Here is a 17744-nt window from a genome sequence, read left to right on the forward strand (position 1 = left end):
TTCGCTGTAATACTCCAAGGTCAACAACAAGGTAGTGTGTCTTGAATCCCAGTAGCAGCCAATTCCACAGGCAGCTGACCCTGGGTTTATTGTGCTGAAGAGAGCTCTCTTTTAGGGCTGATATACACATTTTATACACTACCCATCACTTGCTGCCCCGTGATTTTGTATTTGGAATATAAATAGCATTGCATGTTGGTATATACAGAGGAAATTAGTTCCTCCCCAAACAGAAGTCACTTATAATAACGAAAACTGAGGAGAAATAACTGTTTATAGTAAACTTCTGCTCACATGTTTAGTTCCTGTTGAGGACCAAGGATGCATGCAATTGTTTTACCTTTCTGCATATTTCAAAATTAGCTTGAAATACAATTTAATAATCAATTGCTAACATATGTATTAAACTAACACCTTTCCCCATATGGCACTTTTCTGGCTATGCCCAAACTCAGCCCAATTAAAAATCCAGTTAGGGGAAAGGAAAAGCACCCTTACCTGCCACACTGGCTCCATGTGCTTTCCTGACTTAGCACTACTCTTGTAGGTGGGCTGGGAGGTTGCCTTCTTCAGGTTGTAGATGGCCACGTTGCCGTCATAGAAGCCCACTGCCACAAGGTAAGGGTGGTCATTATGGAAGTCCAAGCACATGATGCCACTCTCACTGCTGAAGATATACTCTGGGAAGGAGGGGTTCTTCATGGTGTAGAACAGGAGCATGCCCCGGCCTTGCTTCATGAAGTCATCTAAACAAGGAGAAGCTTTGCTGGTAAACCAGTTTCCAGGATCCTCTGCTACTGAGACATACAATCTGACAGTATTCACCTATGCCTAAAATCCACCTGAATGCAAAGTCACATGGGAAGGACATCAGTCACAGGACCAAATGGTCATGTTGGTGTGCCTACATCTGAACATCCTTTCCTCCATTGATATGTCATCCCCAAGACATGGGGACAATGTGCTTATGCAGAAAAACTTCTGATTTTACAGAGTTTTTTCTAGGAAAGAGACTTCGGAAGCCATGGAAGAAAAGTGCAGAGGGAAAAAGAATCTTGTGGACAACTTCTTTGGGCTAGGATTTCATTCTGCATTGCAGAAACACAGCCTGAACAAAGATACCAGCATTTAAATTTCTGTATTGCCAATATTTGATCTTACAGACTCTATTGCTTCTTTAAAGTAAAGCATTTCATTGAAGTATCTATAAAGCATCATATCCACTGCCATTACACATAACATACAATGCACAAGTCACTGTAGCTTTATTTTCTGTTTATGTCCAACTCCTTGCTTGGCACTGAAGCTCTTTTTTTGCCAAGACTTCCCATTTTCTTTTCTACTTTCACCTTTGCTTTGTGCTGCCTAAAATTAGCACTCTTTTTTTCTCAATAGGACCATCTTTCTTTTGTGGTTTTTTTATCATGTCCTGACTGTCTGCAAATCTCAGGATTTTTCTCATCTGAAAAACAATTTCCAAATTCCTTTAAAAGGGATGAAAAGCTGTTGATTTAGATAAGCTCTCCAGAAGCAAAGGAGCTTTCCTAATCTATGAAAACAATGCTCTGAAAGTATCCTAGCCATCTCTCCAAGTGTTTTTTCTTACTGTCAAATGCCCTCAGGCACACAGTATATGCAGAACAAATTTACTGCTGTCTGTTCTTCAAGTACCCACTATACATCCTATTTCCAGAACAGTCCTCTCCTTTAAAAAGTGTTTCCTGCCTGCCTTAACATTTTGATCAGCCTGCAGGATAAGGACTTGCTAAATGTGTACCCTAGTGATAATAGTTCAGAGAACTCTCCCTGGCAGCAAACTGGTCCCAAATCAGCATAAAGTTACAGACATTGCTTACCTCAAATTTATCAGGGTTACATAGAGAACATTCAAAGAACCAGTGAAGAAATACGTATCAAGACTGTTACTGCTGATTTGTATTTGGATTGTGGAAATCTATTTTCACATGCTTTTCTGCACATTGGGGCCAAGCATGGGGAATGGCCTCCTTATTTCTAATACCGGCACTACTCTAAACATATCTGAAGCCAAATAATATTTTTAATATTTTTTTTGAAAGAGGGGGAAGCTTATTTCTAGAATTCCAGCTGAAAATGCAGTGAATATGCTTTCTCCATCAGAGATTTGCCCTGTCCTTTGAATTCATAGAACTCTTTGTTCTTAGACAAGTAACATCATTGAACTGGTATTAAGTGTAGGTACAGCCATGGTAAGATGAATCCCTGCTCTCCTCAGGAGCAAAAACACTTGGGAAGGCTGTGGAAATGACCTACCAAGAGTGACTCACAGCAGAATGGACTATGAAGTCAAACTGGTTAGAAAGCCTTTGAATTCAACCTCTTTCATGCTTTTATTTCTCCTGGAGTGTGACAACAAACCAGGTGTATTTCCAAAAGGTCTGTGGTGCACATTACTTTTCCATAAGTTGGCACTGCACTGAGAGGCCTCAGAGAGCTGTTCCCATGCTCCCTGCACAGATGACAGAGAAGACACTCCTTCAGAGGTTGATTCAATCACCAAACACCTGATCTGTGTTTTGAAGATGCTTTTCTCTCCACTGATCTGGCAGTACCATAGGCCAGCCAGATTCCTCAGTTAGAGATGATGGAGCAGGCCTTTACTGGGTAAAATAGCTCAGCAGCTTCAGCAAGTCCATCTGGAGGTCAGCCTGGCAGGTATAAAGCAAGGTCTTGGGAAGAAGCTCTGGCAGAGTGAAACACAGGGCTCAGTTTGCAGATTAAGACACCCAAATGCAGGTCTACATATGGCTGGCTGGCTGTGCGCTCAGAGTCTAAGCTTCTGCTGCCATCAGCAGAGGTCAATCAATCAATCCACTTCACTGAGTGTAGAAAACTCACCTTAAAGAAGATCCCTATATTAGGTCTGCTGATTCACCCTCTGGGCTCCACTGATCATAATGGCCAGCCTTCTACTGGCTGTTAAACCCATCTTAATCCGAGAGCTGAACGCTACTCATTGTGTCCTTTATGTTATGAAATATCATGGATGTGGGTTAAATCACAGATACGTGAATACTGCACGTAAGTCTGGACAATATGATTGCTAAAATACAGCCTATTTCTGATGAAAGGCAAAGTGATGAGAATAATCCACAATTAACGCTGAAGCATGGCACATAAATCCCAGTAAAACAATAACCTTCAGAGAGCAGGCATATAAATCCATTTCAATGAAGGGTGAATTCTCACCCAGAGTACCAAACTGTGATGTACCAACATGTTCTTTAATAAATTAAAAAAAAACACAAAAGGGCTTATTTCATTAGTGATACTCAGTGTTACAGAATGGTAAGGACAGAACATACCCACGGCAGCCTGTCTGTGGTATAGGTTTGAAGCATAGCCTTTTCAAGAGCAAGGATTGTATTTTTCAATAAAAACTAGCAGAGCACTGCAGTGTGCCCCAAATTCTGCACAGGTGGTCTCCCACGATGCAGGTAGCTCACTGAAACAGTGTTAGAAGACCACACAGAGCACATCGCAAAGCAAAGGGTGCAGGCCCAAGAGCTGACAATGGCGGCACCAACTGCTGGAGGGGAAAGCAGCAGCTTCCGATCTGAGACTACTGTGCTGCACTGCATGAACCCACCAGCATGCACTGGAAGAGCAGAGAATATCTGCCCCATGCAGACCCACAGAGTACAAACTGCGTCTATTTCTGAGATACAAAGGCTGGAGATACTAGAGATATCAGACTGTTATTCTGACAATCAGTGCTAGCAGGAGATGTACTTTGCAGGAGGACACAAGGCAGCAACACAGCAAGAAGAGAATGAACAGAGGAAGAATTGCTGTAATTAGAAAGAGTTGCATGTCATGAAGATCCTTAGTGTTCACCTGAGCAGAGGGTGAATTTCAGACCCTGACATGTAACAAGTGTATGCGGGAAGAGAAGTTTTGCTAATGAAAGATTCAGATAGCATGCTTTCTGGTGGAGAACTGAGCCTGTAAGCATCACATGCAATCAGAAATAGGTTTCTAACCAACTATTACTGCTGTCTAAAACATTAATCTCCAATTGCATTTAAAGCTGGACAGATTCAACCCAAACCCTTTTCAGAAAAAATAACAACTTAGTGGTAGCAATGTACCTCAGAATAACACTGTGGTGTCACCAATTAGTTCACACAAAATAAAAATCTGAAAAGCATCTAAATATTTCATTCTGATGCTTACTAAGTGTCTGTTTTAACAGATTTTTCATTTATGTTTTTCCTTAGCTGAATTTAATCAATATCAGATCAAAAAGTTTTGTTTGCTGTACAAAAAAATATTTTTATTTGCATCTTTCAGTTTCGGTTTTCAAAAAAAATCATGACACATATGGCTTTCCTCCATTTCCTCCAAAATGCTTGGTGGTTGAACCAGTACGGTCAATGCAACTGTATCCTCAGGTGAGAAACTACAATGCTTAGGGTAAGTCCTGCATTCACACAGTGAATCTTGACGTGGGGACCCTCCACAGTCACAACTCAAAGTAGATATTTTTACTACACAAGAAGGCAATGCTACAGTTCCTTGTGTGATAAACAGGCAAATTACCTTATCTTTGGAGGATTTAAAACCCCAAACCCTGCATGCAGCCTTACATCTTAGATCCTGTGATACCTGGCTTCCTATAAATCAAGTCTCACTGATATGGCTCACGCCATCAAATCACTATGCTAAGGGAAAGCACTGTTGCTTAAAATCTGCCCTTTCTCTTCCAAAAGTCCATCTAAAAAAAGAAGCAAGATGGAGAAGCACGGTTGTGAACAGCTGCTTGTTTCTGAGCATCACAGCTGCGCAAGCGCATCTACCCTCCTTTCCTAGATGCACCCATGTGCTGTGATAAGCTTGCTGGCTGGAGCCCTATCTTTTAGGTTTGGATTTCCAAGAAGCCAAGGGAAGGGGCTGGCTGTGCTTTACACTCAGTTAGGCAATCTCCTCTGGGGAGAAGAGGTAAGTTTCAAAGACAAAACTTTTGGTACCCAAAGAAATGGCTCAGCTGTTTACTTGCCTTTCAGACACTTGAAGTGTAGAAGACAAAAAGGGTTATCTGCAGGCCAGCAATTTTCTCCAAGCAAATTATAATTATTATTATCCAGGTCTACAAAACCCTGGGCATAGCCTAAGAATTTGCCTGTGCTATAGTCTGCATAGCACAGACAGATGACTGAGCAAGTCACAACTTAATTAATTCTCAATAATTTCTATCAGTGAGCAAAACCTGTGCAGCATGGCACTGAACTCGGGGTAATCTATCCCACTATGAAACATGCTGGGTGAGCTTGTGTTGCTTCAGCAAGACTGTCTCCTGGCTGATTTAAATAGCTCTGCTAACTCCACACTTTCCTAGGTCACAGAATGGGTGTGCTTGTAAGAAAGGAAATGGCTGGCACTTCGAGCTTAGCTGTATGCCAATAGTTCAGAAAAATCAGGAAAGAACAAACCTTTCCCAGGAGCTCAGAGAGTTTGGGCATGTGCTGAATGTGTTTTCAAAGGCTCTTGGGGCACAACAACAACAACTTAAAGCTGTATAGCACTTCAGGGTCCTGTAAGCCTCTATCTGCAGCATTTGTTTTTACAGCCAAGGGAATGAGAAAGAGCAGTGGAGGGGATGCCAAAGACACTATAGCAAGCTAGAAGATTAGGGAGCAGAACTGGGACTTCACAGGGCTCTGCTTATGGAGACCCCATCCCCAGATCCCTGAGATTTAAGCCGGGATCACTGACACCCATTCCCTATGTTCCTATTCCCTAAAATGCCCAGAAGCACTCAAGTATACTGCTGTGTTGATACAAGCCCTTATCACCATGGATCTGACTGTGAACCACACTGTGGGCAGGGAAAAGACTAATGCTGAACTTTCAGAACAGTCCCTTCCCAGAAAAGAAAATGTTTTGAGAATTCATTACTTCATAACTCAAGGCCAGAAAGCCTGGCCTCCTCTATGTCACAGCTCACAAGTGTTACTGGTATATCTTGTTTTAAGCCCAATAACTTGTTTTTGGCTAGTTTATGCATGGTTCATTTGAAGATCTCAAAAGACAGAAAAGCCACTGTTCCATTTTGCAGTTTGTTTCAATGTTTAATTGCTTTGAGTGATTAAAAAGCTGGACCTAATTCCTTATTTGACTTATCTGGCTTCCCACTGTTAATTCCTACTATGCCTATCTTGATTGGATGAGGGACTTCTTTCATATCTAGTGTTTTCTCTTCATTAAGATACTTCAAAACTGAACACTAGTCACCTTTTGTATACTTCTGACAACCTTCACAGCCTGAACACAAAAATCCTGTTTATCTTCACCAGCATAGAGAGGCCTGCGCAGCAAAAACTTGGAGCCAACACAATCTTTGCCACACCAGTCAAAGGCATTGTCTTCACAGCTGCAAAGAGAAAGTCACTTCTCAACAGATGTGAAGAAAAGTAGAATATTAAGAAACTTTCCACAGATATGTGGAGGACATCACATGGCTAGGACTTCTGCTCAGGCCAGACAAAATTCACCCACAGGCCAAATTTCAACTGGATATTGTCCTCTCTTCACCTCTAGAGTATTGTTTCCATCTCTTGAATCAGCTTGGGGCTCTTTACTGATCTACAGGTTTTCTGCATGCTTTGAAAAATGTTAGTTCCAGAACCAAACATAATATTCCACTGTCATTCTCACTAATGCCTGAAACATCTCTCTCCTGCCACTCAGGACTCCATGTTTGCACTCCAGTATCATGTTCACCCTTCTTGCCAAGATACCACACTGGAAACTCAAATTTACTGCTTGTCTACAAAAACCATTTTTTTTTCTTTTTTATAGAGTTGCTGCCTTCCAAAACACAGCACTCCTCCTTGTTTAGAGAGGTATAATGTTATATTTAGCTGCATTAAAATGCATTTGGTTTGAATAATTCCAGCTTACCACAAGATTAATCATTCTGTATGACAGCCCTGTTCCCAGCATGATTTACAACTCCACCTGCCTTTTCATCAGTCACACTTCTCATCTAGTGTGAGTTTATATTTCCATCCAGAGGACCAATGAAAAAATGCCTAGCTCCAGGGACACCATGGGTCTTGACAGGACCCCCTCTGAGACACTGTCTCAGATGATAACCCCACTGTCATTGATTTTCTGACATTTGCCAGTGGAAGTTGAACCCCGTGCAGAGACCACCTGTATTGGTCTGAACTCGGTGTGCACGGGTACTTCCCATCCCAGAGAAATACATACCCTCCAGCAATGCTGACACTATAAGATCTGCAAGCTCTGAGCAAGCCCATCAGTGCAGTGGAGGAAAATCGTAGATCATTTTGGTTTGTGATGATTCGGATGTTTGAATGTCAGATTTAACAATCTGCTTGACACCTTTCACCACCTGCTGAACTAATGCCTGATGCCCCTGATCAAGTTAGTGTTGTTAGACGGGGCTCTGTTTGGGAAGCACAGAACTTGTGGTTTGGATAGGAGAGGGGAATAAACAGGACTTCTAAGTCTTTTAGACATTTTAGAAAAGACAAAACTGACAGATGATGAGGCAGGCTGTAATTTATGCATGTCCTGAGGCCATGTTGCAGTCCTAATAACTGCTTGTGGTGGGTTGACCCTGCCTGAATGCCATGTGCCCACCAAAGCTGCTGCACTGCTCCCCTCCTCAACTAGACAGGGGAGAGAAAATAGATCAAAAGGCTCATCAGTCGAGATAAGGACAGGGAGATCACTCAGCAACTACCATCATGGGCAAAATACACCTGACGTAGGGAGATCAGTTCAACCTCTTACCACTCAAATCAGAAAAAACCAGTTTCCCCCACCCCCCACCCCTCCCCTCTTCCCAAGCCCAACTTAATTCCCCATTTCTCTACGTCCTCCCCCCAAGTGACGCAGGGGAGCAGGGAATGGGGGTTATGGTCAGTTCATCACACGTTGTTTCTGCTGCTCCTTCTTCCTCACACTCTTCTCCTACTCCAGCGTGGGGTCCCTCCCACGGGAGACAGTTCTCCATGAACTTCTCCTACATGAATCTTTCCCACACGCTGCAGTTCTCCACACACTGCTCCAGTGTGGATCCCTTCCATGCCGTGCAGACCTTCAGGAACAGCCTACTCCAGCGTGGGTCCCCCACGGGTCCACAGGTCCTGCCAGCAAACCTGCTTCAGCACGGGCTTCCCAAGGGGTCCCACAGCCTCCTACAGCATCCACTGGCTCTGGCGTGAGGTCCTCCACTGCCTGCAGGTGGATATCCATTCCACTGTTAACCTCCATGGGCTGCCTGCCTCACCATGGTCTTCACCACAGGCTGCAGGGGAACCTCTGCTCCGGTGCCTGGAGCACCTCCTCCTCTTTCTTCCCCACTGACCCTGGTGTCCACAGAGCTGACATAGTCTCACTCCTCTCTTCCACTCGTGCAGATTTCTGTCGTGTCCCCCTGCCCCTCCCCCCCCCTCCTTTCTTAATATACTATCATGGAGGCACTACCACCGACCTACCACTGACCCTGATCACATCAGCCTTGGCCAGCAGCAGGGCTCTCCTGGGGCTGGCTGGCACGGGCTGCATGGGACATGGGTGAAACTTCTGGCATCTTCTCACAGAAGCCACCCCTGTAGACTCCTGCTACCGAAACCTTGCCATGCAAAGCCACCACACGGCTCTGCATGTGTCAGAGGCAAGACACACACACCAGAGAATCACAGATGGATAGGTACAAACAGCCTTTAAGAAAATGAACTGTCAGGTATATTTACATCTTTCTCTAAAATACAGTCTGGCAAAGTAATGCAAGAAAGACCACAGGCAGCTGGGCCAACAAAAACAAGAAAGTTAGGAAACACCTGGAACAATGCCTTGTTTGTCAGTGCATGCAAGAGCAAAGGCTCAGAAGCAGAAAAAAACAGGGGAGAACTGGATGAAAAGGTGTAGCACCTTCCTGAAAACTGCAGGAGGATCCGGCTTGCAGTTCAGCTCTCTCCTGGTTCACATAAAGGCAAGTAGGTGGAATAGGGAAGGAATGTGCGACTGGACTGAGTTTGCAATGCTATAGGTAAAACCAGAGTTTACCCATTCTGATCAGAGTTTTGCATGATAGGTTTAGCAGGCACTACAATTATTTTTTGAATTTTCTTTTTTAAATAAGATATTCATAAGGGCTTGGTTCTACAATGTAAATAGTAAATTGTAAAACTGCCCATATATTATGAATGCTAACTTACACTCTGAAGATACTCAAATCCAATGGAGAGAGAGTTCGTATCTTTTTCTTGTACCACAAAGGTACAAGACTAGCAACAGGGAGATCTGTATTCTGGATCTTGCTGTGTTAAGACCAGCTACAATGATCTTAACCCTTTCCCTCTGTGCTTCTTGCAGCACTTCTAAAGATACACATCACAGATGAGGGAGGGAAAGGTGATCAATGGGGGCTATAAAAGTTTTGTATATCAAGAAGGTCAAAGCAGTTGTTTTCAGGAATACATTTATGTTTTGACCCGCAGCTAGACAGACTAACAATCTTGCATAACTTGCTCCCATACCTCCTTAGAAAACAGGGAGCAGAGGACACTTCGCAGCTGCAACACCCAGGAGGAAGAACTTGTCTTTGTAAAGCACTCTGGAGCTGGGAATCTGGATGAGTGCTAATCCTTCCATTACACATCTGGCAGCAGTCAGCACAACCACCTGAACTCTTGCTCCTGCCTTTCTTATTTTGGTTGGCTTAAGCTGCAATCTTGATAGTGTTTCACTATTTAATACCTGAGGCTGCTTCCTCTACCCCTGTTCTAAGAAACTGGCATACTCGATAGCATTTGCAACCAACTAAATATTTAAGAGTGCCATCAAGTGGCCAAGTCGGAGGCTTCCAGGAGGCACACGTCGTTTAGAAATCCCCAGGATCACGCAACAAATGGACGTCTATAAATGTGCTGCTTTTGGATAATCACACCAGCCTGCTGTTACTGCAAACAAGCCAGGCTGCCAGTATCTCAGTATTCCTGACCTGAAAAGCTCTGAGGGGGATGCACACACTGCAGGAGATGCATATGTATTCCATGATTAAAGAAAAGGAACATTAAGAGTTTTATGATGGTTCTGCAGCTTCTTGAAAGCAGACAGATAATTGATGAGATGGATATATACAGTCCAGACCATGGAATAGGCAATTAGAAATAGTGCTACATCTCAGAGAACTTTTTTGAAGACATTTGGCAGAAGACCCATATTTGATTGAGAAGCAAAGAAGAAGCAGGGTTACACAAACAGGCCAACCTGCAGTCAATTTTGCACAGGCATGTACTTCAAGAACAATGAATATTAAGAGCAGCCACTACGGCTCAGACACATGCCCCTATCCCATGCAGCAGTCGCTAACTTCAAATGCTTAGGGAAGTGTATAAAAACAGGGCATAAAACCAGTGATATGTCTTCTAGAATACCATCTAGGCCCCTACTAATTTGTGGTTAAGCATCTCCCAGGTCCCTAATGGTCCTTTTCCCATTCCCCTGTGCAGCCACCTACTGATCATTAAATCTGGACGGTATATTTCAGCATTCCTCTTTGTGTAACACTGGAATAGACGCCAGATATTCAGTTCTTCTTACAGTAATTTGGGGGGTTTTGGCTTGCTTTTATTTTTAGTACATGAAATATTGTGCATCTCAAGCAGATATGTGAAGCATATGATTGGTGGTTAGTATAAGCAGTTTTCAAGAGGTACTAGAAGTAGATTTCAGAGAAAAACTATTAGTTTTCTAAAAATACTGAATGAGAACTGAAATAACTTTTGTATTTTTTAGTCTCAAATAAAGTCAGATCTCAATGTATATAGCAACAAAGCAATAGCTTTCAATCCTTTGGTCATATAACAAAAGCAGGGGGGAAAGGCAGTTATGGCAAAAAGAGGATCCTTCAGAATTAAATTTTCAAACATCAACTTGCTGTTACAAGGGAATGGAACTGGTCCAAAAGGCTCACATAAAGCATCAAGTATCTATGCAAACCATGGGCCAAATTTTGGCTCACACTTAGATATGATGGATAAAGGATGAAAAAGAAAGAAAAGAATCACAGAGTAGCTGATGCTGGAAGGCATCTCTGGAGATCATCTAGTCCAATAACCCCTGCTTAAAACAGAGTCAGCTAAAGTCAGGTTTTTAGTATCTCCAAGAAGATATCTCCACATTCTCTCTAGGCTGTGGAAGTACGGTTCCATTGCTCAGCCATCCTCACAGTGAAGAAGTTCCACCTTATGTTTAAAGGGACTCTTCTCTATCTCAGTTCATGTCCATTGTTTTTTGTCCTTTCACTTGATACCATTGAGAATATTCCAGCTCTGGTTTTGTTATTCCCTCCCATCAGGTATTTATACAGATAAGAAGAAACTTCCACCTTTCCCTAGTGACAGCCGCTCTGCAGGTGCCCAGCTCTGGCAAGCCAACCACTACATAAACCAAACTAGACTACAAGCCTGGTCAACACCACACACTCACTGTGAGAGCTGAAAGGGATTTTAGGTCCCCATTACCTTCTGTCCGCACCAGCCAAGCTGCTGCTGGGCAGTCTGGCTGCCCTGCAGCATCTCTGCAGCAGAGGAAGAAGCCTGGAACTGCATAGCATCTAGGAAGTATGTGCTGCTTGAAACCATCACCGTCCTGTTCTGTGTGAGCCAAGATGGGGAATAGGGTGCACCTGGGCATCTCCCCTCTACATGAAGGGGATGCATCTGGCCCTGGGCAAGACAAAGCTAAACTGCCCAGGAAACTGAACACAGCAAAACACTCGGACACTCCAGAGAGCCAACATCATGTTACCATGTGACAAACAGCTCTTAGTGTTTTGCTGTGGTGACCATGTTCTTCCGAGCGCAGTCGTACAGCTTGGACACAAAAATACAGTCATACAGCACCAAGGGTGCCCAGGAAGTCTAAGCCAAACTTCTCCAAACTTCAAAATCTTTGGCATCCACAATCCACAGTATCAGCATCTTGATAATCTACTGTACTGGCTTCTCTTTTAAGAACTTGCCAAACAACAGAAAAGCTGATACACCTGTCCCTCTGTGAAGATCTTTTACACAGTGTTGGAAACCACTTCATCAGGCACCATTTGATGGGAGGAGCTGGGGAATGTCAACGAATCCCAGTCAGCTCTCTTATACCTGGAGGAATCTAATGACAATAACTTAGGACTGAATGAGCTGGCAATAGCTCTTGGAGGAATACCTGCTGCCTTTATTTTAAGACAGGCAAAACTCTTTCCAATAACAGTCACTTGCTAAAAGTTAGCAATGATCTAACTCCAGTATGATAATCTTGAAAAATTAAGGATGCCTAGATTATGCAGCCCTAAATGCAGAATAAACCTCAAGTTTTTCACATAAGAAAGTTGTATTCTCCTTATGTGATAGCCAGGAAAACAGAAGTGTAGAGCAGTTGCTGAAGATGCAACTCAAAGCTAGTTACATGATCCACCACTTAGATTCCTCACTGACACAGAGATTTAAGCATTTCTGAATAATTTTTTCCTACCTTCTATAGTTGACTTCATCCTACAATGTCCTAAAACTCAATTTTATCCTCTCTCACATATATTACAGTAATGTGACATACTTGAGAACAAAACATACAGAACTCAGAAAAATAAAAAAAATCCTCCAAAAAAACAACAACCCCCCTACCACAAAATGTCTAGAGGTTTTTATACTGTTCTGGTGTAAGAAGTTTTTAAAAACTGAAAATCTGGTCTGCTCTTATTCTTCAATGGCCAGAATTTTTAAAGTATTTTTAAAGTATTCCTGATAGAATCTTAACCTGAAGTGCCCTATAATATGAGTCAGTTAAGGTTAGCATCTAGATATTCCTGAGTATGCTCTAACAGTTTGGCAGCCTAGCAAGTACTACCAAACATGAAATGGAGAACTGAAAACTATGACTGAGTTCTCTAAGTGGGGATCAGCAGAGAAAAATGTTATATTGAAGAATATGTGCTCTTGTTTTGCAGCAGCAAGAAACCAAAGAAGCTAAGAAGAGTGTGGGCATCTCAGAGGTTTCAACTCTAATGAAAACATTAAATTAGATAGATTTCCTTAAGGTTTTTACCGATCTACTCTGTTGAAAAATGGTCCTCACTCATCTCCAGAACAAAAGACAGAGAAGTCTTTGAAGAAAAAGTCTTTAATGGGGCTTTATACAATTTCTTTGTACCATTCTGCCCCAGGAATAATGACAAGCTATCTAACTTCAGGAGCTTTCAAAGCAACTTACATATTGCTAGAATTAATGAATGAGCACAATTCAGATTTTTAAATTCTAAGGCCAAAAGAGATCATTGTGATGAATATTTGTTCCTATGCTTAATTACTTCCACCATTAAAAATTCAATTTATTTCCAGCTTTCTGAGACCTCTGTATTCTACTTCAAGTTGCTAGATTCTGTCCTAGATGAAAAAGTGAGATGAAAGAGCTGTTCTGTAAGATATCTCCTTCCTTTCCCTTCAAGTAACTAATGGACAGTAATCAAATCACTACTAAAACTTCTCCTTAATAACCTAAGTTGAACTGCTTAAGTATTTCACTGTAAAGTAGTTTCCAAACATAGGTCATACTGTGGCTTGTCTCTAAACCTTTTTCAATTTTAAAATCTGTTTTGAAAACTGAACTGTTAATAGCTTATTACAACATTCTAGCAAAGGTCTTACCAGAATCATACACAAAAGCAACACCTCCCTCCTGCTACTCTCTAGTATGTGAATGCATACAGCATCCCACATCAGACCTCTTCAGATCCACTTCTTCAACTGCTCTTCCAGATTTAGCTGGTTTTTAGAGTGTACATTGAGATAGGAAAATATTTTCAAGTCCAGTGTCATGACTGACACAAAACAATCTAACCATGGGTTGCTGCTAAAACGCTGGTCTGTCCTTCCCTCTGCCTTTTTTTCTTCCCTCCTCTATGTTCTAACCCCAATGAGCCTGTGCTTCCTGATCTGGCTGAAAAAACAATCCTTTAAACGGCACTGTTGTCTTAGAGTACTGACAGTGATATTACATGCCTGTAACACTCGATCTATAGAATTAGGAGTTCTTAAATTAAATCTAAGGAGAACTAGGTCTTTAAAGCTGTCTGGTGACCCAGCTTTCTAACCGCATACTAGCCAGCAAAGACAGAACAGATGACTTGGCAAGCTTCTTGCTCTTTGCAGGATCAGGGGGTGGCTGGGACAAGTAAGGGGCACTCCAAAACAGAATGATGGTGGTATGGCGCAAGACTGGAAAAGCAGAATTCCAAGTTGAATAATCTCTCTGAGAAAAACTCCTCTATAGTCACTGCCCCTCTGTGGGAACTGCTGGAATACAGCCTCTTGTTTCTAGGACTGTCCTATGGGATCTGAGACGAACGCAGCTCTGGATACATCCTGTCTTCTGTGGGTCCCTTGGTTTGGCTTTTTCATCAGTAAGAATGGAAGCAGCATTGCCTGATCTCATCTGGGAAGACACAGACAGTTAAGACATAAAGGAATTTGGACACCACAGCAACAGAGACCATTGAAGTAACTGAAACAGACAGGCAGAGATCCTGCCCCCTCTGCAATCCAGATCATCATGGAGTCGCTGTCATATCCATTGGCTCTGAAGTCAGTCTAAACAACAAATGGATAACTGCAGCACCTGGCTGGAAGGCAAGGGCAACTAGAAATTAGCTCTGCTGGGAGAATTGCAATACATGTCTCCCAAACCATGTTTCTACCTTAACTCTTCCTGAAAGCTATGTTTGGCCTGGAGGCAGGTCACACCTTCTCACTGGTCTCTTTATATTTTTTAATAGCTAGATGCTATAGCTGGAGAAGAAAGGGCTTCAAAGGAACAGTAGAAAGTTTACCTCTGGTATTGGGAGCAAGGGTACAGAAAGAAGACAAGGAAGGCAAGCTCCTGTCCTCCTGAGCACTGCTTCACAGTCTGTGTAGTTCTCTGGTAAGATTCACTCACTAGCATTACTTCAGACAAATGAATAAAACCAGTTGATGAATGAAAGCAACATGTAGCAACAGGCTACAGTGCTTGGCAGGAATATTGCTGTTTCCATTTCTGTGCTTTCATATAAGCTCTTTCTCCACAAAGCATCTAATCAGCCAACGCTGTACAGCAGAAAATTAATGGTTTCCTTCAGAAAGCCGCCTCATGATGCCAGAGAGTATGGTGGGATTGTTTGTAAACATTTGATTAGAAGAAGCAAGTAAAACTGGCATGAAAACATGCAAGAATTAATGCTGTGTCACTATCCAGTGGGGATATTTATAGTAGAGAGGTGATGCCAGCCAACATTAATACATGTGGTACTGCACCAAATGCCTTCGCCAGCAGCTCCGCCCATACAAAGCCAGCATTCCCACAGATCCAGTTTGTAAACAGCTGAATGACAGGACCTGACATAGTTTCCAGGGGATACATTGGGTGTTTTGTTCTGTTCTGTCTCTACACTGCACCCAAAAGGGACGGCACTGGAGCATCCTCAAGAGTCTTTGTGTACACCCTGAGCCCTCTCTTTCCCAAACAGAACAGGGGACAGGGCTTGCAGTGGGAATAAGCCCAGCTCTGAAAATCTCCCAAAAAGGAGCAAAAGACATGAGCAGTCATTAACCCATGCGTGTTTTTCTGTGGACATTTTCATGCAGCAGAACCCTACTTTGGGGAGGTGTTCCCTTGCAGGAGTCTCTCTCTAAAGAGAGGAACATTGGTAGGGCATAGTCTATGATAAGCTTCAAGGCCCTCTGCATGCACATCAGCACAAGGAATTAAAAGGTCCTTGCTGCAAGAAGGCAGCATGGCCATAGGAAAGAAGTCTCTCCTCCGGGAAGGATGCACTTGCTTGCCCACCTGGCTGAAGTGGGAAATCCCTCATCTGGTTTCCTATCCAAGCTCTGTTCCTTTACTTCTGAATATCAGGTTTGGAGACATAACAAACCCCCTGGCAAGAGGTGCCAAGTGCACTCTTGAAGGTTTTTTCTCCAGCAAGTGAGTCTGACAATTCTGGGACAAGTTGCTTAAAAGGAGATATGAACCCTCATCCTCTTGAGATTTAAGGCACTGGTCTTAAAAATGCCACACATTTGTCAGAAGCCATTAGGCAGAATTAAGCCTGCCATGATACAGAGAAGTAGTTTCTAGATGCCTGCTCATGCCTGATCTTATATTATTCTTTCACTTCATACTTTGACTTCTGTATGAAACCAACATTGTAACAGCCAAAGGTTAAAATCAAACCAATGTGCTAATTTACAGTTCCTTCCAACAAACAAGGATAAACCTTATGTTGTAATAGAGAAGGCAGACATCATCAAATACCTTCCCAGTGAAAATAGAGGGCTGATTCTGATCTTGTTTATGTGAACATAAATAAGATATAATTCCATAGACAGACGTGCTGGTAAACCTAGGCGTGAAATCAGAATACAGCCTAGCAGTATGTTAGATATTGCCTGATTGCCCTCTCCTAACCAACACAAAAAATACCAATAAGGTCCGGTAATCATCCCAACTGACAGTAAGCTTTCATTGCCCAGTTATCTTGGTCATTACATGTGGCTTTCAGAATTACTGCTCTGCAGCCGTTTGATCAAACTGACAATTTCTTTTTCCGCTTCAGATGAAAGTCATGTTCCTTCCTTTCTCTTAAGTAATTCTGCAGTTATGTAAGTGCTACCTGTGCTAAGTAAATGACAAAATGCATGATTAATAGTGCAAATGGCACCCAGTGAGGCTTGGAGAAAGCTAACGATTCAAGGCTTGGAGAAAGCTGACAATTCAAGAAACATAAGAATTCAAACTGGGAAAACAACAGCTTGTTAAAATGTAATCAGCTGGTGGTCAACACAGAACATAGTCCCAGCTGACTGTCATTTGTAAATTAATTGAGATTTCCTTTTGGTGGCACCCACCTTGAGAGTCCAGCTGAAGTAATTTATACACTGTAGCACAACTCAGAAAATAGCATTACACTTTTAGTGTTCAGTCTGGGATGACATACTGCCAGCTGTAACACCGTATGCAAGAAATTATAATTGCAATTTCCAGAGCATGCTCTGAAGTCTGGAAGGATTAGAGGCTGTCAGAGATCTTGCAGTACAAGAGGCATATAGGAAGAAGCTAAGCTCTGATGCCTTTAAAGTATGGGAGATCCCAGTAGGGCTTGGGATTTGGTTGGAAATCTTGAAAAACCCTTTGCAAACCTGAAAATGTATTTAAAGCTTTCCTTTCCAAAACTTAATTCATTCTTTTCAATGGGAATACAAATTTGAAAAATTATATTAGAAGTTCATAAATAGTTCAGTGACAACAGCAATTTAATCATTAAAGATAAACAAAAATGCTTTAAAGCAAGTAACTGAACAGCAAGGTCAAACCATCAAAGCTGGACCAGAGCTGTGAATTGCCAGTGAATTATTATTGTATTCCAGGGATCAGAGTAGACTGTGAGCTGGTCTCACAAGATATGTGAAATGGCAAAAGTTGCAAGTCACCAGATCTGCATAGCCATAAACTCACTGGGATTTTTCTCTTTCACAGAAGTCCTTTTATTTGGGAACCACTGCCTCTACCTTCATGAGGGGGACACTGCTTATAAAGTTATACAAGTCATTCTATAGACAGGAGCCACAACAAGGCTGCCAATTCCTGGAAGTTTATCAGGAGTGGTGCCATTAGAGGAGTTTTGTTTGGTTTTTTTTTTC

The 17744-nt window shown here is 42.4% G+C and overlaps 1 protein-coding gene across 3 annotated transcripts in view; it reads right to left on the bottom strand.

Moving 5' to 3' along the window:
- Positions 1-17744, bottom strand: part of DNAI1 (dynein axonemal intermediate chain 1) — a 153209-nt gene that overhangs the window by 78309 nt on the left and 57156 nt on the right. For all 3 annotated transcript variants that reach the window (XM_055791147.1, XM_055791148.1, XM_055791146.1), the window contains one exon: positions 499-746. In XM_055791147.1, the coding sequence (XP_055647122.1) occupies positions 499-746 (248 nt within the window). The remainder of the gene's footprint in view (positions 1-498; positions 747-17744) is intronic.

The sequence above is a fragment of the Falco peregrinus genome, chromosome Z (genome assembly GCF_023634155.1).
Source record: "Falco peregrinus isolate bFalPer1 chromosome Z, bFalPer1.pri, whole genome shotgun sequence".
Lineage (NCBI taxonomy): Eukaryota > Metazoa > Chordata > Aves > Falconiformes > Falconidae > Falco > Falco peregrinus.